At 40.7% G+C, this 24,819-nt stretch overlaps 3 protein-coding genes across 4 annotated transcripts; all 3 read right to left on the bottom strand.

Moving 5' to 3' along the window:
- Positions 1–259: 259 nt before the first annotated feature.
- tppp (tubulin polymerization promoting protein) lies at positions 260–6,509 on the bottom strand. The gene is made up of 5 exons (XM_079227078.1): positions 6,484–6,509; positions 5,774–5,854; positions 4,833–5,168; positions 811–964; positions 260–725 (listed from the first exon to the last, which is right to left on the bottom strand). The coding sequence occupies exons 1-5, from the start codon at positions 6,498–6,500 to the stop codon at positions 516–518; spliced, it is 798 nt and encodes a 265-aa protein (XP_079083204.1). The 5' UTR covers positions 6,501–6,509; the 3' UTR covers positions 260–515.
- Positions 6,510–14,487: 7,978 nt separating this feature from the next.
- Positions 14,488–17,685, bottom strand: zdhhc11 (zDHHC palmitoyltransferase 11; the record flags this gene model as incomplete). Its single annotated transcript, XM_079227323.1, has 10 exons — positions 14,488–14,612; positions 15,418–15,496; positions 15,586–15,649; positions 15,731–15,780; positions 15,880–15,992; positions 16,098–16,253; positions 16,372–16,496; positions 16,599–16,700; positions 16,811–16,989; positions 17,467–17,685. The coding sequence occupies 10 exons, from the start codon at positions 17,683–17,685 to the stop codon at positions 14,488–14,490; spliced, it is 1,212 nt and encodes a 403-aa protein (XP_079083449.1).
- A 1,663-nt stretch (positions 17,686–19,348) lies between these two features.
- Positions 19,349–24,463, bottom strand: brd9 (bromodomain containing 9). 2 transcript variants are annotated; one of them, XM_079227656.1, is made up of 17 exons: positions 24,329–24,463; positions 23,546–23,766; positions 23,333–23,458; positions 23,089–23,239; positions 22,940–22,997; positions 22,330–22,474; positions 22,084–22,194; positions 21,783–21,928; positions 21,551–21,683; positions 21,300–21,375; positions 21,123–21,218; positions 20,909–21,041; positions 20,699–20,810; positions 20,487–20,543; positions 20,295–20,400; positions 19,785–19,955; positions 19,349–19,587 (listed from the first exon to the last, which is right to left on the bottom strand). In XM_079227656.1, exons 1-17 carry the CDS (start codon positions 24,375–24,377, stop codon positions 19,496–19,498), a joined length of 1,983 nt encoding a protein of 660 aa, XP_079083782.1. In that variant the 5' UTR covers positions 24,378–24,463; the 3' UTR covers positions 19,349–19,495. The 2 variants fall into 2 exon arrangements, with proteins under 2 accessions (XP_079083782.1, XP_079083781.1); XM_079227655.1 differs by having other exon boundaries at positions 21,783–21,970.
- Positions 24,464–24,819: the final 356 nt, after the last annotated feature.

A 24,819-nucleotide genomic window follows, 5' to 3' on the forward strand; every position in this document is an offset into this window, starting at 1 on the left:
TCTCTGTAAGTCTCTGTCAAAAATTGGCAGAAAATGTGGCAATTCTTACTGAAACTCAGACAAATAAAAAATGCATTTCTTCAGGTCAGTATGGGATTAGAAAAAAAAACATTAGAAAGTGCAATGTTGTTAATTAACCAAACTGTTGTCGCACATTTGTTTTTCGTGGCATGTTGTTCATTGTGCTCAATAAATATAAGGCCCTATCGTAACAACAAAGCTTCAATATTCATAGCATAGCAGTTTTCTCTCTCGTTCTCTTCAGTGTTTGGCAGTAACTTGCAATCAGACAGGAATGTACCAGCTGGTGATGACTTGGTAAAAATAGATGTAAACAGTTTTCCAGTTCTCACACTTCTCAAGGAGAGGAACTCAAAAACATCTCTCTCACACACAGACAACATAGATGGGTGGGAAAATATATGAAATTCTATTCTTTTGTGCTTTCTTTGAGTATTCATTTAATAGAAAATTATCATAGTAGTTGATCGAATGTTTATTTCCTTATGCTCCCCTCACATGGGTTTGCCCACGGTGGGTTTATTCACTTTCTTTTCGTATGACCCTCGATGTTTGTACCCCGAGACGTATCCAGAAGTGTCCACCATGTCCACTCGTCCCGCCTTACCCTTTCCGCGACCGGAGTTGTCAAAGCGCTCCTTGTGTGACCCTGTAAACTTGGTGGGGTCTGTAAGACGGCTCACTGTCGGGGAAGCCACGGCTCTCTATGAGGAAGTTAAGAAAACGTTTGAGTTTATGCTGTGATCGCCGATACGAGAAGTCTGTAATATTTAGGTTTTTGAGTCTTACCGTGACTCCTGCGATGACAGGTGTTTTGCCCTCAATCAGCTGGAAGACCTCTGCCTCGGCCTCCTCTCCAGTCTTTTCTTTATACTTCTTCCTGGCCAGCTCTCCGAGTGCCGCCTTGAACTCGTCATATGTGATGGTGCGACAGGATTTCTTCCTGAAATGTAGTTGGAAAAGTTGCTTAAAGATGGGATAACACTTGACGGCACATAAAATCCCCAGCAAATAAAAAAATGATCATCAACTGTGCCTCCAGGGGCAGAAGCGCGGTATTTATGCTCGCTGTATCAACTTTTCTCCAGCCTGTCAGAGTTTGAAAGCTTAAAATGAGAGCGGACAGTACTGTACACAGAGCCATGTGTGATCACTTCAACATGGCAGATGTAAGACACAGCATGGAGATGGTATCCTGCTGAGATAAACAATGAGAAACCGTTCCCTGTTTGGATCTCGTCTCTCTGTACCTCACTGTTGTCTGAGCAACCGGACCGACCCGTACACACGCCGGCTGTATATGTGACCGTGTCTCCGTATCGTGTATCATATTGTGTCCAGCTGTGGAGTTCACCCGGAGGGGTCGGGATGTTTTTCATTCCAGTTAGTAACTTTTAGAGCTGCTGAATCCCCGTATTCTCATTTATCAGATCAAACTGTTGTAACCGCTGACAATACTGCACAACAGATCATCATCATCATCAATCATTCTGCTTCTCAGAGTGCTCCAGTTGTTTAACTGGCCGTTTGCCCGTTACACTTCCACGTAAAAAAGTGCATAGTTACACAAACACAATTGCCGTGGTGATAAATACCATAAACAACAGCCAATAAAGCCTGCAGTCTTCCTTGGCAACCTGCTGTCATAGCAACAAGCTACAGTAAACAAGGATGTTTGGGTGTATTATTAATTTGGCTTTGTTTGGGCGATCCATCAGTGTTGAACATTTGAGAACTCCATTCCTTTGCCTGTTCCGTGCTGTCTACTGTCAGAACGTCCAGCAGCGATTTCGGTCCACGGAAGACAAGTGTGTGTCCTCTGCAGAGTTATTAAATTCTCCAAAGTAAAAGTAAAGGATTAGGCTGTGTAAATAAGCAGCTATTCACTAGGCTGCGATAAGGATTAAGAAGGACAAAGGTTAGAGCGAGAGTTGAGCTTTGTTTTAGTGCGGGATACGACGGTAGCTGGCCTGCTGTTTATTATAGTTCAGCCATCTGCAGCATGATCCTCATGGATCGGACACAACAGTAGTTGCCTGAATCAGTTTCATGCTAAAATGCTCCTGCACCGCCTACGCTCCTGTTGATGAGGTCATACAACCGGAGCCTAGAAAAGGAAGCTACCATAAGGCCACGCTACGAACTAATTAGTCCACACCAGATTTCCTCCTCATCCATAGTTCCTGCTGTGGTGTTCTGGCTCCAAGCAGGCAGACAGCACAGCAGCGACTCAATGTGCTGCAGCAGACCTCCATCCCCACAATAAATACGGATTCATTCGGCCATACCGTGATTAGCCAGTGCTCATTAAGATGTTACATTTTTCGTATGCAGGCAAAGAGCTTTGACACTGATTAAAAGGAAAGTGGAGATCTGCATCTTTGGCATGGCAGCCCTGCTGGCTCAGTCATGCCTGGAGTCAGAAACCACATGAAAACGAGCCCCTCCCCCCACTATGTACTTCTTTCTATCCTGTAGCTGACTCTGAAGTGTTCACACGCCACACGCTTTGTTCAGATTCTACTGTCCAATTCTAAATATTGCTCTCCGATGGAGTGGGATGTAAACAAGCTTAAATCCTGCAGCTTTAAATTCACTCTCTAGTTTTGCTAAGAAAAATGTGCACAACAGCAAACATGAATGCCCATTGCCATGCCAACTGTGCAGGTGACTCACGGTCCTGGTAAACAAGCTCTTTTTGTTTTACAAATGTAGAAATATTTGTCAAGTTTACTATAAGACATCATGGCTGAAATAATTAAGTTGCTTATCATCCTTCAGCAGAGGATATTTATGATAAAAGCTTCAGTTATCGTCAAACATGTGAGTCACTGTAAGTCTCTAGCGTCTGAAGCCACATGCATGTTGGAAAGGACTGAATCCTGCCACTGCCTCCTGTAATATGCTTTGTACATGTTTTTAATTGACTTAAATTGATTAAATACCTTTAAATATCTTGCTACATGATACACAATAAATCAGGAATTAAAACATTACAGCCTTTCTAACCCAGTCCGTAATAAGTAAGTCCTAGTTTTGTGGAGATACATTTTCAGGAGCTCCTGGTGCTGCTTTTTGAAATATTGTATTTTTCCTGAATACAGTTTTTTTTCTCCAATAAACAGGAATAAACCGTTTCAAGTTGAAAAATCACACTAAAACCATTTTGGAATCTCCTGTATATAAGTGTGTACACAAAGTGACTGAGATTGAACTACAGTTACACACCAGCGGGAGATGGAAAATCCACTAAATCAGTGTGAGAGTCACACTCCTGAAGACCAGATGATGAGTGGCTTCACGCTTCTATTCTGGTTCCTAACGTTCAACCAGGATAACAAAAAAAATAAAATAAACAAAAAGCTGCTTTGTGTATGAAATAAGAGAAACAAAACAATCATACGCAAAAAAAACATACAAACCCACATTGTAAAATGACCTTTCCTACACCAGCTTTATTATGTGTCACCTTACTGTATGTGGCCAACTTGTGGCCGCTCTGTTTTCCTTACAAAACATTACACTGTTTTCTAGCTACAATAAAAGTCTGTTAAGTAGCCTGACATGACTCATGATGAATGGACAACAGCGTATTAAGGAAAAAACGCTTTCACCCGGTGAAAAGGAGACCTGCCTGTTGGCTCAGTCTTTCTGTTCGCCTGTGACAGTTTGCTTGCTGAACCAGTATCATGAGAATAAATCAGCAGCAGCATAAAACTCACTTTGAGTGAGTCTGTCTGTTAACTCTCTTTGAGAAGCTTGATTCATTTGCTCAACCCGTCCCAAAAAGGCCGCCATTTTAAAAGTTTAAAGTTGATACAGGATCACATTTTAAATTGTTTAAAATTCGGGTGCAACACAATTATATTGAATCTAGGGTTTGAGGAAGGTTTGAAGAGAAGTTTAAATTGGATATTTCTTTATTTGTAGCTAGTTTGAAAGGTAAACCATGATTTAAATGAGCCCTTGTTGGTGCAAGCCAGCCTTGATGTGATGGGGAAGATATCTACACACATCTGTCAGTGTGTGTCAGCCCATACATCCAGTGCACGTGGTCAATGTTAGCACAAATGTACAGATGAAACTGTTTTTCTTCTTTGGTGAAGTAATATTGAGGTCACAGCGTATTAGTAGATTATACGTCAGTGAAATAAAGCAGTAAAGGATGAATCAATCTGGCTTAAGGAGATACAGGATGAGCCATCATGGCCTCTTGCTCTGGCTGCCGCTTCTGATTTACAGCCGAGCCAACTCGATGTAAGAAACAAAGGCTTCTTCCAAAACAATGCCCGAAAACAAATTCAGTAACTACAACATATGTGCCTCTGAGCTATTTCTATGATGCTCATGCCAATTTCAGTTTAACAAACATTATTGTTTGCTTAATGTTCCATTGGAGCAAGCACGAATGAAACGGTTGGACATCTTAAGTAGGTGTTGGGGTCTGTTTTACTTGACTGTGTGAGTAAAGATGATACTACAGATTCAATTATCTGAACACTAATGAAATGGAATAGAGACATTCCTCCAGAGACAGTTTTTCTCTCCACTTCTGTGTTCCTAACAACAATAATGGGACCACATTTTCTCCACTATAGTGGCCTTATGGGCATGCTGATCTGGGTGACTAAGCCTGTCGTCATCTCAGCCGCTGCAACAGTAAAGTTCCACTGTAGTAAAAGAATCCTGTTGTGGCATGTCTGTTACAAGATCTTAGCTTCAGATGTTGGCAGATTAAGAAAGAGGAACAGACCTTTGGACAATGAAAGGTATCTTAAATAGCCTCACATAAACAATATTGCCTTACTTACTTGACCTTGCTGAAGACGATGTCAACGTCAGTGAGAGTGATGTTCTTGCCGTCAATCACTCCACAGTCCTTGCAGAGCTTGGACCAGTTCTTGCCGTGCATGTCCTTGCCGGTAGCGCGGGTGTCGGCGTGGATGGCGAAGCGGCGAAACGACTCTTCCAAAGCGGTCACCTCCACTGGTGTGGACGAGCCCGCGCCTCCATCACTGGTCCCATTAGAATCAGTTGAAAGCCTTTTGGACAACCGGTCTCTAGACTGTTCACTGTGCGGCCGTAAAGGGGACGAGCCCGCGTTAGGATGCTTGGCTGTCTGGACTTTAAAGTCGTCTATGTTGTCTCTGAGGGGCGGAAAAAATACATCATCCATGATGTAACAGTTTCCAGTTAAGGTGATATCATGGAAAATGTGGTACACGCACTGAAGTTACTCTTTTGAAGCACACAACTGAATATTCAAAACACAAGAAGTCCTATTGGCTTCACATCAAGTGACAGCAGTGAATAATTAATATCAAGATTTACAGGAAACGTTAATGGAGTGGAACACAATTAACAGATTCAAGAGAAAAGGGACACTGCATCACAGTCTGTACAGCAAGGAGGAAACACATCAGATCTAACTTTGTTCTGCAAGATTTGCAACAGACAAACGCTTCTGCAAGACAACAGTGTGCCATGTCTCAGATTCAAGACACAACTTGTTAACTTGTCTTTCCCTTTTTGTAAGCTACATCTGATACAATTAGACTCTCGAAGGTGTGTTTTTGTGCTCTGTGAATGGGCAGATGTCTTGCGTGTTCTAGGACAAAGGTGAAGGATATAAATAGATTTCTGTAGAATTCAAAAGGTGCACAAATCAAAAACCAAGAGAGCAGATGGATACTTGAACTAGAACACAAAATGTGAGAGGTGACGGCTCATACCATGACTTCTAAAAACTTACTTCTGGTCTGCCATGCTTGTGCGGGAATTTGGTTCCTTCTGTGCAGTGTTTGGATTAGCTGACTTTTGTTTTCTCTTTGTGCTGTGGAAAAGATGAGAATGGAGGTGAATACTGTGGGAGGATGTGTCTTCGCATACCAGTGAGTGCCAGAGAGTGACGGGGAGGAAACAAATAAAATCAAAGCAATAAACACAGCAGAACCAAAGGTACAATATTCCACTCATATGCTTGTCCCTCTTTAATCATGCTCCAATAAAAACACAATTCGTTATGACATAATGTCTAATCCAGTCTGAAACACTGACAGAACTAAGGAAAACCTTCAGATTGAAGTGAATAATAACCACAGAAAAGGAACAAGATCAAAATCCTCATCCACTCCAAATTATCCCCAGATAACATCTGCCTTTAAGCACGAAGCTTTAATCTGCCTTTGTTGTGACAGAAGATGCAACTGAAGATGATTTCATTCAGTCTGAGTTCAGGGATTCCTCTCTAAACACATCATCATCCTGACTTGCATCTCTTTGTATAGAGCAGCAGCATGTCACCATCAACACAGCCTCAGACTTAAACCACAACTGAAGTGCTTGCATTAGTCATTAAGGTAACATTACTCCCAAACAAAATAGAAAAAAACCCTCTGCTATTATTAATAGGAAAATGTCAACCAGAACTATATTTGTAGCAAGTGATGGCGCTCTGCTCACCTTTCAGCTGTTCCCATACTTAGCTCAGCATCCGTAAAGGACCTGCCTTGCCATGGCAAAGTACACGGTCCTCAACAAAGTCTCTAAAACCAGTAGCTGCATTAAACTAGATACAAACAAGATGCAAGCTGGAGAGAGAAGTCGTGTCCTGTGGACCTAACCGTCTGCTCCGGCTACCAAAGTTTCAAGCAAGTCCCTCAAGTTGCCAATGAAGCGCTTTCACTCACCCCCAGTGGCACCGTGTAAAGCGCAGGGTTGTGGACGCTGTGGCCAACAATTACAAATGTGACCTTGCTAAGTACAGTTGACACTTGAATGGGTACAAAAGTTCCAAGATTGACACTGCACAAAGCCATTATAATCGGGATGTCAATTCTTAGAGGGGGGAAAAAAGAGATTATGAGTGTGTATGAATAATGTCATTCAGAGCAACAGACACTGGGAACCCATTGTCTGATGCTGGTGGCTTCTCTGTCTGACCCAGGCCCATTTCTCCACACATACACGCATGGTGACATCGCAGAGTACCACTATTCATGGAAGGGGTTTTGTAGTCGTATGTCATCGAGGACTCAGGCCAAGACAATCCAGACAGAGTTATTGAGGTCGTTGAAGCCTCAATGTTTAATTTATCCATTAACACAGTACACATAAAAACATGGCTACAAATCATCATCATTTAAAAAATCCGATGATCGATCTTTGTAACTGTGCCTATTTTCAGTGAATATGTGTACATTAGCGCTCAATGTGATGGGTATGCTGTGGTTATGAATGGGATGTTACCATTAGTTGTCTGTTTTGGTCAATCATTTTATAACGTACAATCATTTACAATTTAGCCCATTATTTGCTCTTTAAGCATGTTAATGTTTAAAAGAAAATAACAACATTGCTTACATGTGAAATAAGAAAAAAATTAAGTTATAACATAAAGCAACATGCTTATATATCAATGCAACAAAATTATATCTGAATAAATAATCAAGCAACAAATCCAATAATATTTTTCTTTTTGCTTAATCATTTTTTGTTGGACAAATCAAATAATTCCCTTTAGATATCACACATTGAGGTTTTTAATCAAGTATTTTACGTACAATTATATGTTTGAGATGTAATGATTTATAATCAATAAAATTACACTGTGATTCAAAATATAAAAATAATATTATTACAACTAATATTTATAAAAAAAGATATGATACTGAGGTTCCATCATTGTTATTACTAACTAAACAGAACTCTCAGTGGAGATCCACATCCTTTCAAATAGAGTAACTACTCGCTGTGTTTTCCTTTGTGTTAAATGACAGCAGCAGCATCAATGTGAAACAAAGAGATCTTTTCACTCTCTCTCCTCCTCCAATTTAGAGTCACTAGTTTCAAGAGTCCAAGTATTCAGTACAACAAGCCTCCTCAAGCCACATCATGTTCAATACATGAATGAGAGGTCATTAACACAGTGCAGTGGCCTGAAGTAGAACGCATACTGAGATGAAAGGAAATAAAGTGCTCTGATAGAATAAAAACTCATTATCACTGTATAGGATGGAGTCGACACCATGTGGTGCTGTGAAGCTGTACTTTACCAATACAGTGGGTTTGGCCAAATTCCTAATCTGATATATATTTTTAAAATGAAACCATTACAACCATCGTAGTAGAATGGTTTTGTCCTGTACCCTTTTTTTCTGCCCCACTCTTCCACATACACACAAGAAGCCATTTAGTTAAGGGCAGATCTCCAGAGACAAATCTGTAACTGGATGACAGCATGCTTACATACACTCGCCTTCTGGCAATACACTGCACAGATGAGTGCTTTAACCATAAATTGACCCATTTTGAACTGCGTCTATTCATAGCAACAATACGCAGCCATGGCTGGAACATTCTACTCATTCTCAAGGGAGGAGATCAGCCGGTAGACAACATGCAGGCTGAAATACCAAAAAGCTGAACTGTTTTTTAACCGCTAGTTTGGCAGATGGCGTTTCACTCACTAAATGATGACACAGTTGTCAGTGTGATGTGTGTGTGTGTGTGAGAAGAGAGCTTGACAGAGGCCTCCTCCTGCATCGTGGTGAGTGGGCACGCAGAGATCCCATCTGCTTTCCATCGGGATCAGCGTCCTTTCCAGACAGCTGCTCAGGAATGTGACGTGTCGGTCAATCGAGAGACCATCGTTATCACACTGAAGCCCCCAGTGTCCTCAGAACCTATCTCCATCTATAGTCCACCATGTCTACCAGCTTTCTTATACATGTACTAGTGACTACTCTTCTATGCCATCCCTCCATTATTGCCCTAAAACTATTTAAACACATTAGTGAGCCATAGAGCTGCAATGATTAGAGGATTATTCTATTAGATCACCGGAAAAGGAATTGCCAACTATTTTGATTGTCGATTAATTGTTAACGTCATCATTCAGGAAAAACTAGTAAACTTGATGGTTCCAGCTCCTCAAAATTGAGAATTTGTCATTAATTTGACTATTTTGGTCAGAGAAAACAAAAAACTATGTGACATTACAATTCAGTACAATTAATTTAACATAATTATGTTTGTGTGTGTATATATACTGTATATATATATATATATACACTCACCTAAAGGATTATTAGGAACACCTGTTCAATTTATCATTAATGCAATTATCTAATCAACCAATCACATGGCAGTTGCTTCAATGCATTTAGGGGTGTGGTCCTGGTCAAGACAATCTCCTGAACTCTGAAACTGAATGTCAGAATGGGAAAGAACGGTGATTTAAGCAAATTTGAGTGTGGCATGGTTGTTGGTGCCAGACGGGCCGGTCTGAGTATTTCACAATCTGCTCAGTTACTGGGATTTTCACGCACAACCATTTCTAGGGTTTACAGAATTACTAGGTTTACTAGGGTCAGAATTTGGCGTAAACAGAATGAGAACATGGATCCATCATGCCTTGTTACCACTGTGCAGGCTGGTGGTGGTGGTGTAATGGTGTGGGGATGTTTTCTTGGCACACTTTAGGCCCCTTAGTGCCAATTGGGCATCGTTTAAATGCCACGGCCTACCTGAGCATTGTTTCTGACCATGTCCATCCCTTTATGGCCACCATGTACCCATCCTCTGATGGCTACTTCCAGCAGGATAATGCACCATGTCACAAAGCTCCAATCATTTCTAATTGGTTTCTTGAACATGACAATGAGTTCACTGTACTAAAATGGCCCCCACAGTCACCAGATCTCAACCCAATAGAGCATCTTTGGGATGTGGTGAAACGGGAGCTTCGTGCCCTGGATGTGCATCCCACAAATCTCCATCAACTGCAAGATGCTATCCTATCAATATGGGCCAACATTTCTAAAGAATGCTTTCAGCACCTGGTTGAATCAATGCCATGTAGAATTAAGGCAGTTCTGAAGGCGAAAGGGACGGGGTCAAACACAGTATTAGTATGGTGTTCCTAATAATCCTTTAGGTGAGTGTGTATATATATATATATATATATATATATATATATATATATATATATATATATACACACACACACAATATATAACTAGTTTCTAATGCACCTAAAATGCATTATTCCTCTGCAGAAAATCGATCCCAACAAACGTTCACTTAAAACTACAGTGAACCAGCTGTTTAAAAACAAATATTTGTCTCTTTCTAAAAATTAAAATGAGATATTGTGACCCTTTTTTAATATTTACATCGTCAGTAGAAACTCTAGAAATATGGAAGCCCTATCCTTCAACATGGTCTGTTTTCTGACACCACTCAATGGAACCTCTTAACCATTTCCCAGTTTGGCCACAGTCCCCCACCCTCACTCTCCCCCAAAGACATAAGGAGAGCGGGTATGACATCAGCAGGCTGCAGACCGGGTCTGAGGTCACCACCACGCTGTCTCTATTCAGTCCTCGCCTCCCTAAACCCTTTAACTGCTCGGTGAGTCAAAGATCTTGGCAAGCATTGAGCAGTATAAAAACAAGATGTTTGAAACAAGCAGCCACAGTGGTTATTGTTGGCAGCAGCAACAAGCCAAATAGAGGTATAAGGCAGTGTAAAGACAGCCATGGGGTCCTTATGCAACCCCACATTTGTGAGGAATACATGATGCCATAAACAGCATAAGTGTCCCTGACATGGCTCAGATGGAGAGAGGCCTGTTGATCCAGCAGCACATTAGCTCTAAGTCCAGTTCAAGATTTTTTGAAGCTGGACTGTGTTGTATAATGTCTCTCTTAGTTAATTGAGATGAGTCATTTTACAGTGTTTGTAACGCCATGTAGTGTCTTTGTTACAACAATATCTTCTCCAGCAGCCACACACACTGAAAAACAAAATGCAGTTAAACACAAAATGGCAACTCTACCCTAATGTTAAGGTCGATGTTAATTTTTTTTTTTATTTGCCCTTTTTTGTTGTAAAGACAAGGCTGTCGGACTGCAGCACCTCATTTTGCCCAAAAGCATTCCCTTTATTTTGGAAACCTGACCTGAATTTGAGTCACCATAAACAAAATAGAGTAATTTACTCTCTGAGATTAATCGTTTGTGACAGAACCCAACGGCTCTTGGACCAATGCAATGAAAGCTACAGTGAAATCTGGGACAAAGTCAGTGACTGTTTTTTCTTCTCATGCATCACTAATTGAACCTATGGGGAATGCCGTTACAAAACCATTTACTGAGGGAAAAAAAACATATTTACTTCCTTAGATCTACTGTCATTGAAGGGCCTCCTAATATTATTATCCCTATGAGCAATTCACAATAGATCAGGATGCTAATAAAAGAGGGCGTCTTTTTTTTTCATGCATAATTATGTAACTACCTAGACATAAGCCAGCAGCTTGGCATGAAAGCTGCAGCCACATGCCAAATGCATTGTCATTTTTTTCTGAGAAGTAACCGTGCTTATTGGAGAAGCCCTCATTGAGCCCGCTTTAAAAAGATAAACAGAGAAGAAAAAGCTCGTGTTTATGCTTCTAGACATGGCTGCAGCTGTGTCAGTGCGAAACATGTTACATAAACTTGCAAATACCAGATTCGAGGGGAGTCCACGTGATCAGTGTGTTATTGTCAGCCCCTGATGGGTGTCTGCCAATGCAGAACATGACAATATAGGAACATGAATTTGACTCAAGTAGCGTGCTGCCACGCATCCTCACAGCTTTAAATGCATCGTATGTTGCGAATTCAGTAGCATACAGGAAGCATGCAAAGACATGAAAGCATAACAGAGCGCACCTTCAGGAATCAGATGCGTTTTGTGTGGGCTGTCATACAGTCATCGAAATCTTCAATTGTCATAATGTGAAAACATGCAGTTCTAGCATGCGCCAAAACAAGCAACAGTTTAAGAAATGATGACAAATTAACTTCTCATCACCTGGTGAGGTAATCCTCCAACTCCTTGTTCAAAATTCACAAAATCATAATTGCGCGTCGCGGAGTCCTTGAAGTCTGTTTCCTCCCCGCTGCCTGGACTCGAGTCTGCTCGACGGCTCGGTCTCTCCGAGATGCTGAAGAGAAACCAGCGCTCTGATTGGCTGCCTCCGTGTGCGACGAGCTTGTCTTCTCCTCCTCGGTGTTGTTGGCCGTGATGGTGCCACAGTGATCAGTGGAGCGCTCATAAACAAGCGGTCGGAGCTCGGAGCATCTTGTAGGTGCTTAGAAAGGCGAAGAAGCAAGATGGACGTGGATGGTTTTATATTAAGGGGCATTCCAGCTTCATTATAAACAAGCCAGTATGAAGTCCCTGTGTGTGTGCGTGCATGTGCGTGTGACCATGACCCACAGAGGGAGGAAACGATGAGCCAAATTGTCACATAAAATAGCAATAAAACATATTTTTAAGATTAGTGCACCCTGATTCTGGCTCTTTCTCAAGCACATTTTGTGTAATGTTCTGGATGGTCAGTTGGTGGCTTGAGAGAATTGACTCGCTGAACTTTATATCATGATGGGAAATGATTTGTCTGCAAGAAGGATACTTATCTTCCCAAGACTGCCTTCTGAATCTTACTCATCTGATGTCCAGTGTGCAATGTGTTACATAACCAGTAGCCTAATAGGAGGACATGGATGGGCATTATGTAACTTTCAGCCTTACTGATGGTCCAAATAATCTAGTAATACCAAACTCTCAGATATTCTGTTCGAAGACAGGGGCAAGTAGCCAAAACATGCACGTCTATGAGCAAAATAAATGGATTGTATCATGATGAAACAGGCTGCACTGAGTGAAACCACTTGATGACATAATAGTCTATATCGAAAGCTGCTTCTAGTGCGCCACTGTGTGGTTACTAGCAGCCTCACCCCATTTAGACTTTCTCAATAATTTCCCCTATGGGAAGGGAAAATAATTCATATTTAAAAACAACTGATGTAGTTGTTTATTCACAACATGTATTAATGGTTTTATTGTATGAACTCATACATGTAAACTTCTCTGTTTGAGGCTTCAGGCATCTGATTAGTTGCTGGTATTTTTCTTCCTTTCAGACATTGCATTTATATTTCAAAAATTGGAAGAAGAAAAAATGCTTTGGCCTACTGGCTCACTGTTGACCCAGACAGTACACCTTCCATACATGTGCCCCATGTCACACTTTACATTATTATGTAGGATTTAATAACTGAAAATGACTTAATCACACAATTTGTAGAACAATATTTTATTCAAGCCATACAATACATTATATGTAACAATATTCTCATTTATGGTCGGTCACATGACAGGCAGCCCACTCTGAAACAATAGAGATGAAATGCTTTAGTTTCCACTCAAACTGTTCCTCTATCAATTTGAAAACCATGTCTGCAGAGCCCCTTTCTCAGCACCTGAATCTGGTTCAACAGTCAGTGAAGATGCATATCTAATCCCAGATTCAGTGTTCCTGTCCCCTTTTGGCCTTTGAGCTGTCTGTTGTTGTTGCTGCTCTGTGTTAGAGATGATGAAACTGTATCGTCTTCCATAGCTCTGCTAAAATCTTGAGACTTTGTTTTTGAAAGTTGTGGTGACTTTGTTTAAAGAAGCCTTGTCGGGGTTCTCTGTCATTTCTTTGGCACTACGTTTTTCCAGGTTCATTTCTAGTAAAGGAGTTTAGTATTGTCTTTATTTTTTTCAGTAAAATCATTGAGTTTATATTTTCTGGCTAGTGTGGTTTCTTCTGTTTGTTGTTTTGGCCTTAGACACCATAATGCCCCTTTTTTGGCTTCTGTTTGTTGTTCTCTTTACTTGTTAATAAATGTAACTAATTGTTACACTGCAAGTGTGTTTTTTTCTCAAAGGTTACTCCTCGCCCCCTAAACATCAAGTGAAGGTTGTAACACTGCCCTCTAGTGGTGAGTATATGTGACAACATACAAATGGACAAAAAGTACAAGAATATAAACGAGACTTGACTGTCCCTACTTCAAATTATTAAATAAAATCAATACAAAAGTTCCTAAGACAATATGGTGGCTCAGAAATGACAATGTATGACAATGTATTTTGCCATAAAAGGCTTTAAGAGTTACTCTCTACATTATTTGATACCCATTATTGTCTTACAATATGAATAGTAACATCCAGTATCATGTCCCAGCCTTTCAGGAAGATACCAGAGTACACCCAGCTATCTGACTCAGGCGAGTGGAACAAAGGTCTAACATGGACTTTGACTCTATACTCGTGAGTGAGATAAAAAAAAATGATTTAAATAATTCAACCGTTGTAAAAAACACAATGTAGAATAAAAAAAAAAGGAACAAACACAATGATGGGTCCACAGCTATTCAGACTGCATACAAAATGTCCACTGGAAGAAATAACTGTCCCAAGATCAAACTGTGGTGTAAAGTCCAATGCGTCCTCTATCCTTAACAATAACCAATAACAATGCTCCATAGTGCGTGGCTCAGTTTCATGATGCATATTTTCATAATAAATTCATAACTTATCTGAGCAGCACATCCTGATGCACAACCATGCAAACATTAGTTACTGCTAAATATCACCTAGAGTCATAACTGAGCTTCCCAGAGGGTCCTGCACTCCAGGAACATGAGGAGCACTCTGAGCCTCTTTAGTGTCAGGCTTCCAGCTTTTGCTGTCTTTCACAGACATTTCCCCTTTCAGACAGAGGAAACAAAAGAAGAGAAGCATTAATTACTAACTGCAATAAACATAACAGAAAAAAATATCTGTGTACAGTGAATGTGCATGTATCCTTTATTTCCATTTCATTTACACCACAATGCAGTCCAACAACCGTCTCATATATGATATGAAACCTTTTTGAACTGTAGTTTGTGGTGTTGTAGTTATTTGTAATGCATTTATAATACTTTTGCTCCTCCAACTTTGTAAATGAGGTCAACACAAAGAGCGATGAACAATATAACAATAAAACAAGTGCTGCAGGGATGATGTATTTTTGTAGGCCAACCCCAGATGGTTCCCCTGACAAAAAGCCAATGAGAGTTTTCTCTTGGATTTTGACATACTTACATGTTTCGTTAAGCAAGATCATTTTCACAACTAAAGATTTTTTAATAGTGAATGCTAGCGGCAGAAATTACAAGCTAACATAGGGTTATAAAGGGTTTACACCACGGTTGCGTGAGCATACAGCGTGAGGACATTTAGTCTCATTGAGTCACTTCTTAGCAACCACCTTCTTTTAAGACACGGGAAAAGCTCCAAAATTCACGAGAGGGGTATAAGCTAACATATTTTAAATCAAAGAACATGAATCTCTCAAGGTTGTGTTAATCACAGACCTTATTTCAGGCATCTAACAAAAAAAACATTAAAAAAAACAATAAATTCCAGACTAATTTTCAGGTTTTAGCACTCTTTAACACAATAGAGTGCTGCAGGAATCTGCACCCATCTATAACTCCACTGTGTTAATAAGTTAAGTAAAATACTTACTTGCTATGTTCTTTGTGGGATTTTCTGTGCCATAATGGAAACTATTCTCTTTATCTGCAGATCTCTTAAAGTTCTCCACCTAGAAAACCAAAACAGAATTTGAATGTAGCATTCCCCATTTGTTGCATGCAAAAATAATTCAAGTGAGATATAAGTAGACATGCTTACCTCAGTGCATATGGACTCTGAAAGTCGGCTTGTGAATGGGCCTGTATCGTCAAATTTGCAGGTACTGCAGGAAAACCAGAATGTCATTAGTTTTCTACAAAACTAGCTTTAAAAATAGTATAACAGGAACTTTAAGGAAGTTTACCCTGAACTAGTTGATAATGCTGGCTCACAGTCAATTGAGCTCTCCTGATTCTTTAAAAGAAAAAGAAAACACTTTAACACACACACACAAACACACACACAGCACAATGAACAAATCACTGTCAGTGAGAAGCAAAGGCCAGCTCTCACCTGTGGGGCCTTGCTATTGATTTTTGCATCTTGTGGATTTCCTGCTTCAATGTTTCTGGCTTCTTTTTGGCGCTGCCTCTTTACATAATCATATGTGCTCATGCCTTTATAAACTGTAAAGCCAAGAAGAGCGTATAGTGAGGAATAATGACCGGATGAGGAGAAAAAAAGAGCCCGATAAACTGTGTTGTGTGTCTTGTGTGAAGATTGCGACTCACAGAGGTAAAAGTGGAAGCCCAGCAGATGACCGAGTAGCAGCAGGCAGGTGATGCTCAGCATGCCCGTCATGAACGCCAATATAAGGAGACCAGTTGAACTAGTCTTTATGGGTGCTAAGGGTAAAAACACCAGCCAGGTACTATTCCCCAGCATACCTAGAAAAATAGAAAAACAGACAAAAACAAGTAGAACACTCCAACAGCTTTTAATGATGCAATTCACCAAAATGTGATTTTTTTTCCGGAAAAAAAGCTCATTATTATGGTGACTCACTGGCATACTGTGGGGCAGTCCGCAGGCTGATTGGATCCAGGTAATGCTGAATAAATATGAAAAAAATGACAACAACGAGCAGGAAGACGCCTAGCACAGCAGAGCACAGTGCCACAAAGAAGCACCTGAGGGCGCACAAAAAAGCGGATATTAGTACAGAAAGCATTTTCATTTAAACATTAGACATGAAGTCACATACAGAAAGACCATCCACGACATTCTCTCACCAGTAGTTTCTGCCACCCACACAGGTGTTCAGCCATTTGCAATGGTGATCAAAGTCTTCCACACACTTGTTGCAAACGCCACAGTGCTTTACTCTGGGGCCACTACGTGAAGATGGATTACGTTAAACATCATAACACACAATTTAGGCATGTCTGTCAAATCATACTGCTACGAATTTAGAAAAAGCTCAATCACATTAGAGAATACGTACACCTTGACATCACATAGATAACAGTGTAGGTCCTGGATGACATGCGGATGCTTAGTCCTGTCAAAAAGCGCCATTGGACTGGAATAGCTCCGCTTGGCCCTCACACTGACGTCTGCTGGGTCTATTGTCACAGCAGCAATATGGGCTAAAAAGTGTACAATAAAGGCTATGCCAGTCAGCTGCACAAACAAGAGTCAAGGAAAATAGCAATAACATTCGAAAAATACTGCAATATGTGGCGATATATATTGCGGTATAGTAAGTGGCCCAAGTGCAAAAGAAACTGCAAACTGTTGCATACAAGGGGATCTTTTGTGTGAAAAATGAAGTCCGTTCTAAAGAAATCAACTGTTCTTATGGCTTAGGGAAGCCTCAGTTAAACGAGCCAGTGTTGACATCATGCAGCATTCAACATGTGACAAAAACGCCACTGATTATGTCTTTTGGGCTTCATAGAGACCACAGTAACAGCGACAGAGTCACGCCTGGTCTGACTGCAGCCCATACAGACAGGCCACACAACAACATCCTTGTCTTGTCCTGCAGTCCAAACAAAACCGTAGCAGAGACTCATATTTAAAACAGAAATACCCATTGCTGCACACTTAACAGGCGGCTACCACAACGGCAAGATTTCAGCTGCGTGTTAAGGATACGGCATAGACCACATTGTTCCATGGTGGAGGCAGATGAGGGATGTAGATGCCAAAGCTGACTATGGCGAGGTAGCTGTACACCAGCCAGCCAACCACTTGGAAAGCCTGAGGGGGCCATGACCATCCGTTCATCCTGGGAGGCTTAGAGGGGACCAGCTCATTTCTACTGCTGCCACGCATGGGAGATGTGCGTCTCAGCTTTTGGCTGAAGCAGTTCATCTAGAGAATAAACACAGTCAGATGAGAAGGAGCTTCTTCCAGGCACCTTCAAACATCCAGCCACACATTAGACATACGACAAGCAAGTCTAGCTCCAGCAGAGCGTGACTGTATTTGCTGGGGAAATTAGTTAGGAAAATGAGCTGAGCGTGATGATACAGGGACTGTTCAGCCATTATGGACCTACATACATTACAATGGGAACAATTTCAACAGTCATAGTTTAACCTCGTTGGTATATATGGGGTGGACAAAATATCAGGAATATTAGTCAGCAAAAGTATAAAATACAGCACCAACTAACTGTTTCAAGATAAACTGAACATATAAACTTCATGACGGTACAGTTGGACTAAATAAAGCTGCTGTATTAAATTGCATTAGTTTTAGATAACCTTAGTGCAGGAGGATATTGTCACATAGCCTAAAGAAAACAGCTGATCCAAAGAAAAAGAAGTGCTACATCCCTTCTACTCACATGTTTTGCTCCTGGCCTTCTGCCTGACACCACTATGACCAAAGTTCACCAATATATCTGCAACACTTGGACATAAACTATAATTTGTTTGATTTTATAGCAATTAATAATGCTTTTTGTTCATCACTGTACTACACTTTCAGCTGTTTGTTTTATTAAGTCACGTCCTCACCACGCCTTTTGTGTCAAATTACGGCTTACAAAAAACTATGAATTCATGACAACAATAACCTAGACGGGGTTCATGTCACAGCAGCACAGTTTATATTCGTTTTAGTTTTAATCGATGTGGAATTACTTACTTTTGCAGTTGAAAGAAAGCGACCATGAGGTGAGAACAATTCGCTTCTGTTTCATTACAGACGCAGAAACATATCGCTTCATACCAAATGATTAGTCTATCAGTAGACCACGTGCTCCAATAAGCAAAACTCTCATAATGAACAAAAACTCATAACCCGGAAAATGCGATTAAAAATCCGCAGAGACGATGAAAAGTCTTCCGACGACCTTCGTGTAGTGTCCCCGGAGGACGGGGATCTGAAGTTGAAGAATCAACTCAGTCGGCAGGTTGGAGCGGCGCTATGGAAACAGCCCTACTGCGCATGTGTACTTTTTTTTGTTTGTTTTGATTGTGGTCCTTCACTGACTCTGTCACCGAGTATCTGCGCATCTAGCTTGCAGGACAAACTGCAAACATATTTCCATAAGAGCAACAGAGAACTGCAAACAATAAAGCCCAATTCTCTCACTGACTTTCATCTTAAAAATACATCATGTAACATACTGAATGTCTATGTGTACTGCATGCATGTTGCTTTAATTTCACTTCCCTATTGTTTCTCTCACACTGAGACAATGGCACACGTTGCTCAATGAAAGCCTATGTATGGAAGTGTACTGCTGCACAAATCTGAGGACTCGGCAGTGCATCTTTACTGCAGTTGGACGATCTTACAACATCATGTTACTGCAAATGCACTAAGTTTGGATGGCTATTACCGGTTGACAGATCCTTTGTTTATATATATATATATATATATATATATATATATATATATATATATATATATATATATATATATATATATATATATATATTTGCAGCACAAAATAGTTTCTAATATGCTTATTGAACCACACACATATATATACACAGGTGCAAGCGTTTATTTGTTGCACTCATACAAAACCATACAATTACACTACAAACACTCTGCAATCACATTCAGTCTTTAAAATAGCTCCTGCTGTCTCCACGGTGTTTGAACAGTCCAAGACCAAGTACCCAGTGCTGTTAACACCAAGACTACAAAAGGGCAGTGTGTGTGGTCAGCTGTTGGCTGTGCTCTCTGTCTCCGGAGACTGCAGGAACTCGTAGGGATCATGAACCATTTCAGACTGGTCCAGGTGTGCTGGGCTTCCTGCGAAATAAAGAAGATATGGCTCTTATGTTGTTGCACTGATGGTACTATTCTGTTGAAAGCAATTTAGCAAAAAAAGGGTTTAGTTGATACGTGGCAACAAGGTATTAAGACTTGTTAGCATGCAAACAACAACATGTTTAAATTGTAGCTAAAAAGCATTAGTAAGTTTTTAGTCTTAGTCCTATTGCAGATACCTAAGTGGTGCTGATCCCTCTCTGAGGCATTAGAGAGGGAGGACACGTTGGACGAGGGCCTGGAGCCGCCTCTGTCCACTTGAGCCTCCTGGAACTCCTGCAGAAGCTTGTCTGCATCATCAAAGTGCTGCTGGCCCTCGTCGTTGCCCGGCTCTTTTTTCACTGTTTTACCTGTTAAAGAGGGAAGAGCATTGCAAGAAAAATAAATGCACTACCTCCATTTAAAGCAGAAAAGACAGAGTGGAGCATCTTACCCAACATTTCTGTCATCAAGTACTTTGACTGCCGTGTTTCAAAATATAGTAGAAACTCAAGAGCCTAAGAGTTTTAATAGGATTGGTGATTAAGTGGCTATAATGCCCATCAAAACTGCGACTCTATATCCCATTAATGCAAGTTTAGTGTTTCCATGGACTCCGCCATACTCATCTTTCTACCATAATTAGGTTATGAAAGACTTAAAGTGTACACGTAAATGCAGCCATACAGAGTGTTGATGGGGATAATCACCTAATGAGTTCAGCATGGATAAATCCAGAGACATATCAGGATAGTTCTTCATTGACATGAAGTCCAGGACTGAGCCACTCTCTCCCAGGCCAGTGCCATCTGCCATCTTAACAAAAATACACAGTGTCAATCAGACAGCCGGCCAACTACATCAATGTATCATCATCACTGTGTCAAAAAACTACAGCATACCTGCATGTCACAGATGTTGGATTTGGTTTCATCAGATTTTAGCGTAATGTTTCTTTTCTGAAATGTAAAGTAAGCATCATATCATATCATATCATATATATATATATATATATATACGCACACACAGTATAATTTGTCATGACAACCCTGGAGACTGAGAAAATTATGGCAGTAATGGGTGTAATACTGTATATTAGGTATAAGTCAGATACCTGTCGGATTTGACTGACAGCTGTAGTGTGATCGCCTGCGGTCATCTTGTCCAGAAGCCTGTCAACCCAAATCTTCGTGACATCTCCGCAGTCCTTGACAAACTCCTGTATACTTCGGGTAAAAAGTGAACACACACAAGCTGAAGACAGGGACACATTATTTTCACGAGATCTTTTCATATCCAAGTTTAACCAATAACAACTAAGTACCTGAGAGCACACTGTACCCCTGTGTCATCGCCATAGGCGGAATAGAGCGTGTCCACCTCCTCAGGTAGCAGGTCTGGAAAGATGGAGTTCTTCTGAAGGGTCTGAACATTGTAGGCACTGCTCAGAAACGTTACTACACAGAGCAAGAAAAAAGTCTTAGACTTTGTGGCAAATTTGAATCATTGTTAGTTAAACCGTTCACATTACTGCATACCTTTGTGTCTCCTGTCATCTTTAAAACCCAAGGTTGTTAATCCAGGCAGAAGCTTATTCGATAGAGAACTCAGGTCCACTTTATCGGTCTCATTTTCTGCAATACATTAAGAATAATTATACAAATGTTGTGAATATTTGAAAGATGTTGAAAAAAACGACCACTGTGGCAACAAACCTTCTGCATCAGGATCCATTTGATTTACAACAGTGTATAGAAGAGAATTGTCTGGCTCTTTACGCAAGTAACCCATCTGAAAACAGATCAGAGAAAATACATTTTCACTACTAACGACCATGAAGAAGTAACTCCTTGAAGCATGGAAGCCTTACTGGCACTTTGTCGTTTTATGTCATAAAATATAGCTATGGCTTGTAGAAACATTGTGGACGAATGGCAATTTATACACAATAAGTTAAGAGGAAAACCTTGGAGTTGGGCATGTATCTGTTGATCCGATCTCGAGCTTCATCTGCCGAATGCTCAACGAGTGCCAGGACATGCTCCTCTGCTGTACTGTCAGTCAAGCTGCAAGCGTTTCCTTCTGGTTCAAACAGGTAACTGAGACAACAGAAGAGACAACGTTACAGGATCATTATACTGATATTATACACAAAAAGACACATTTATTCCAGATATTACAAATTAAGAATACCGTACCTGATGACTTCCTTCATGTCTTTAATGGGTTGTTTCTTTGACTTCTTAGCCGATTCCACTGGGATGGGGGTTATCTCTGGAGGAGGTATATCAGCTGTGAGGTCTTCATCTCCCAAAATGGCTGCCTGCTGGGTGAAGTCCATTTCCTGCATGAAAGACATGCTGCGTTTCAAAGCCAACAGCCGTTCCTACGCACAGGAAAAAAGTGGCAACTTAACTTTGTCTACTTAATTAAAAATGTTGATGATGGTGACAGTGATGTTTTCAAGGGGACATTCACCCTAAAACAATCTCTCTTTACCTTGCTCATCATCTTAAATCCTGTATGTAGCAGTTTCTTGGCAGACTTGTAATAGACGGTTTCTGGTCGGTTGTACACCATGGCATTGTCACACATCAGTTTAAAATCCGCCTGAAGGCAAAAACAGTGTTCAAACAGGTTTGAAAGCAAGCTTAGTCTGCACACATTGTATTACTCTTTATAATACACTTAAAACAAATACATATTCACCATTCAAACCCTCTCTTTGTGTTTAAGTATCCTCACCTTGAATTCTGTAACCGTGTTGTAGTCATTGTTTCTAATCTTGTCTTTCATGGTGCTGAAGTCCATAGGATGTTTGATGATCATTGAGTAACCAGGGGCAATTGCATCTGTTACTGGAAAGGAGAAGAATCCATGGGGGTCTTTTCTGGGAAGACAAGAGATGTGTGATGTTGGTTTAGAGTTATCTTTTTGAGTGTTCTGATCATGTCAGTGCACGTTATCTGTCAGGTCAATAAGATCAATATGAATGGCCCCTGCTTGTGCTGCGATTCTATGAACCAGTCTGTATCGTAATGTGGCCTAATTTACATTTAGTGCAAAAGTGTTGACAGCAATGTATGGCTAATACAGCAGCAAAGTCACCCACAACTGTTCTGCCACAACAGGACTCCCCCTCCATTCACAATAATACATGCTCAAATAGATTGAAGACTGAAAGCCTACAGCCCAAAAAGGCATCAATGTGTATTGCACCCTACAAAAATATATATTGTAGGGTGCATTTTCTTGTGTACATGTGTGGGATGTTGTCTGAAGGCGCAGTGCTGTAGCATTAGACGGTCTGCATCACAGGTGGATGCAGCCATTGGACTGAATCATTGTTCCTCACCTCTGCAACTGCCTCAGAAAGTGCTCTAGAAGTTGTTGACGAGGAGTGGATTCACTTTCTGCATTGGGCAAACGTAAAAAATACTGATATTTATCAACACATTTACAAGTAAAACATTTGATATTTTCCTCATAGAGAGGCATTTTTACCTTGTTGTGTCCTGCAGGCTCGGACCGGCCTGTCTCCTTGTTGATCCGGGTCCATCGCCATATCGGAGTTAAACTCGTCCTCTTCAGGCTCCGGCTCCAGCTCAAACTCTCTTTCTCTTTCTCTCTCTTTCTTCTTTTTCTTCTCTTCCGGCTGATGAGATATGATCATGATGTCAGTGAATTGTCAGCAAAAACATTAAGAATGTATTGATCATATTCTTAGACTTAAGCTACGTTTACTCACCTCCAATCCAATACTTATACTTTTTGGCAATGTGAAAGGCTCAACAGGTACACCGGTAGTGGCAGCAGTAGAAGTTGCTGCCTCTGATTCATTATGCTCTCGCTCCCTCTTCTTCCTCTTTTCCTCCTATAGAATGGGATTTAAATCATTTATTATTCTTATAGTGGAGCAAAACACAGATTCACAAGTTATAATGCTCTTATGTAAACTAACCTTGCGCCGTCTTCTCTCATCATCGTCCACATATTTGTCTTTATCCTTTTCAGACTTCTTCTTCTTCTTCTTCTTTTTCTCTTTGTGGCGTTCTCGCTCGTGGTCTGATCTGTCATCGTAGTAACTGGAGTCATGGCCCGAACCCGAGAGCTCTGTCACCTCACTTCCTCCGACTTTGAGGACAAGCTTCAGGGGCTTCTCAAGGGTCTTGTCCTCATAGTCTACAGACAAACAGGGGATAGTTGAGATAGAAAAGATGAAGAGTTGTGGGAGGAGTAGAATGGTGTTGCCATTAGTATGGCAGGAATACTGTAGTTCTGCAATTACTTGCCAAAACAGATTGTGTATTGTAAAAGAGTAGCTCATGTTGTAGCTTCTCTAGCTGACGAAAAACACACACTGTATATTGTGTGACTGGGTTTTATTGCATTTAACTGCATTGTTTATTTGGAGGTAATTCCATACTACTTAAAGACCAAAGTTAAATTTCTGTCTTACCTCAGTTATAACTTACTGGAAACAGACACAAAATAAATATAATAATTGAAAATGGTATCTTATATTAATATAAATAACTGGAAAAACTCCAGGAAACTCTGGATTTTAACAGGACGTTAAACCAGGTGGATGTGGGTTGTACATCAAGGTGGTAGGGTGGCTTTTTACACACAAAAACAATGAAAATCTGCTGTCTTTTCCAGGCGAGCTAAGCTAGCTAACATAAAGCTAGCCGGGACAAAAGCGGTGCGGTAACATATCAGAGTGAAACATGCATGTAGGTACCATCCACTGTTCTCCACTCCGGTTTATGTTTCTTGTGTTTTTTCCCCATCGCTCCGTGTTTATATTGGAAGACCCGTGTTTATTCCAGTGAAGTTGCCAGTGGTTGCGAGCGTCGGTCGAGACGTAAACGACCCTTTAGCGACAAGCGAGCTCGCGGCAGCCGGAAATGACAACTCAAAACAAATGATGTATTTCCGGTGTAACAAAAGAGCGCGCTGGTTTCGAGTGACTGTCGGCTTTCTGACAGCATAGCGAACTGCCGATAGTTTCTTGAGTCCCATTGTGTTGACGCAAGTCCTCCGTTTGATAACGTAAATGGTGTAAGTTATGGTTTCCGTTTTGTCGATTTAGCAAAGTGTTTATTTTTACTTTGAAGGGTGTTAACGTTAGCCAGCTATGTTAGCTAGCTACAACATCGCCAACTAACGCGAAGTGTTCGCGTTAGCTATGGTGAACGGAACATAAAGGCTGCTTTTTAGGTTCTGAACGTC

The sequence above is a fragment of the Taurulus bubalis genome (assembly GCF_910589615.1).
Source record: "Taurulus bubalis genome assembly, chromosome: 12".
In the NCBI taxonomy this organism is placed as follows: Eukaryota; Metazoa; Chordata; class Actinopteri; order Perciformes; family Cottidae; genus Taurulus; species Taurulus bubalis.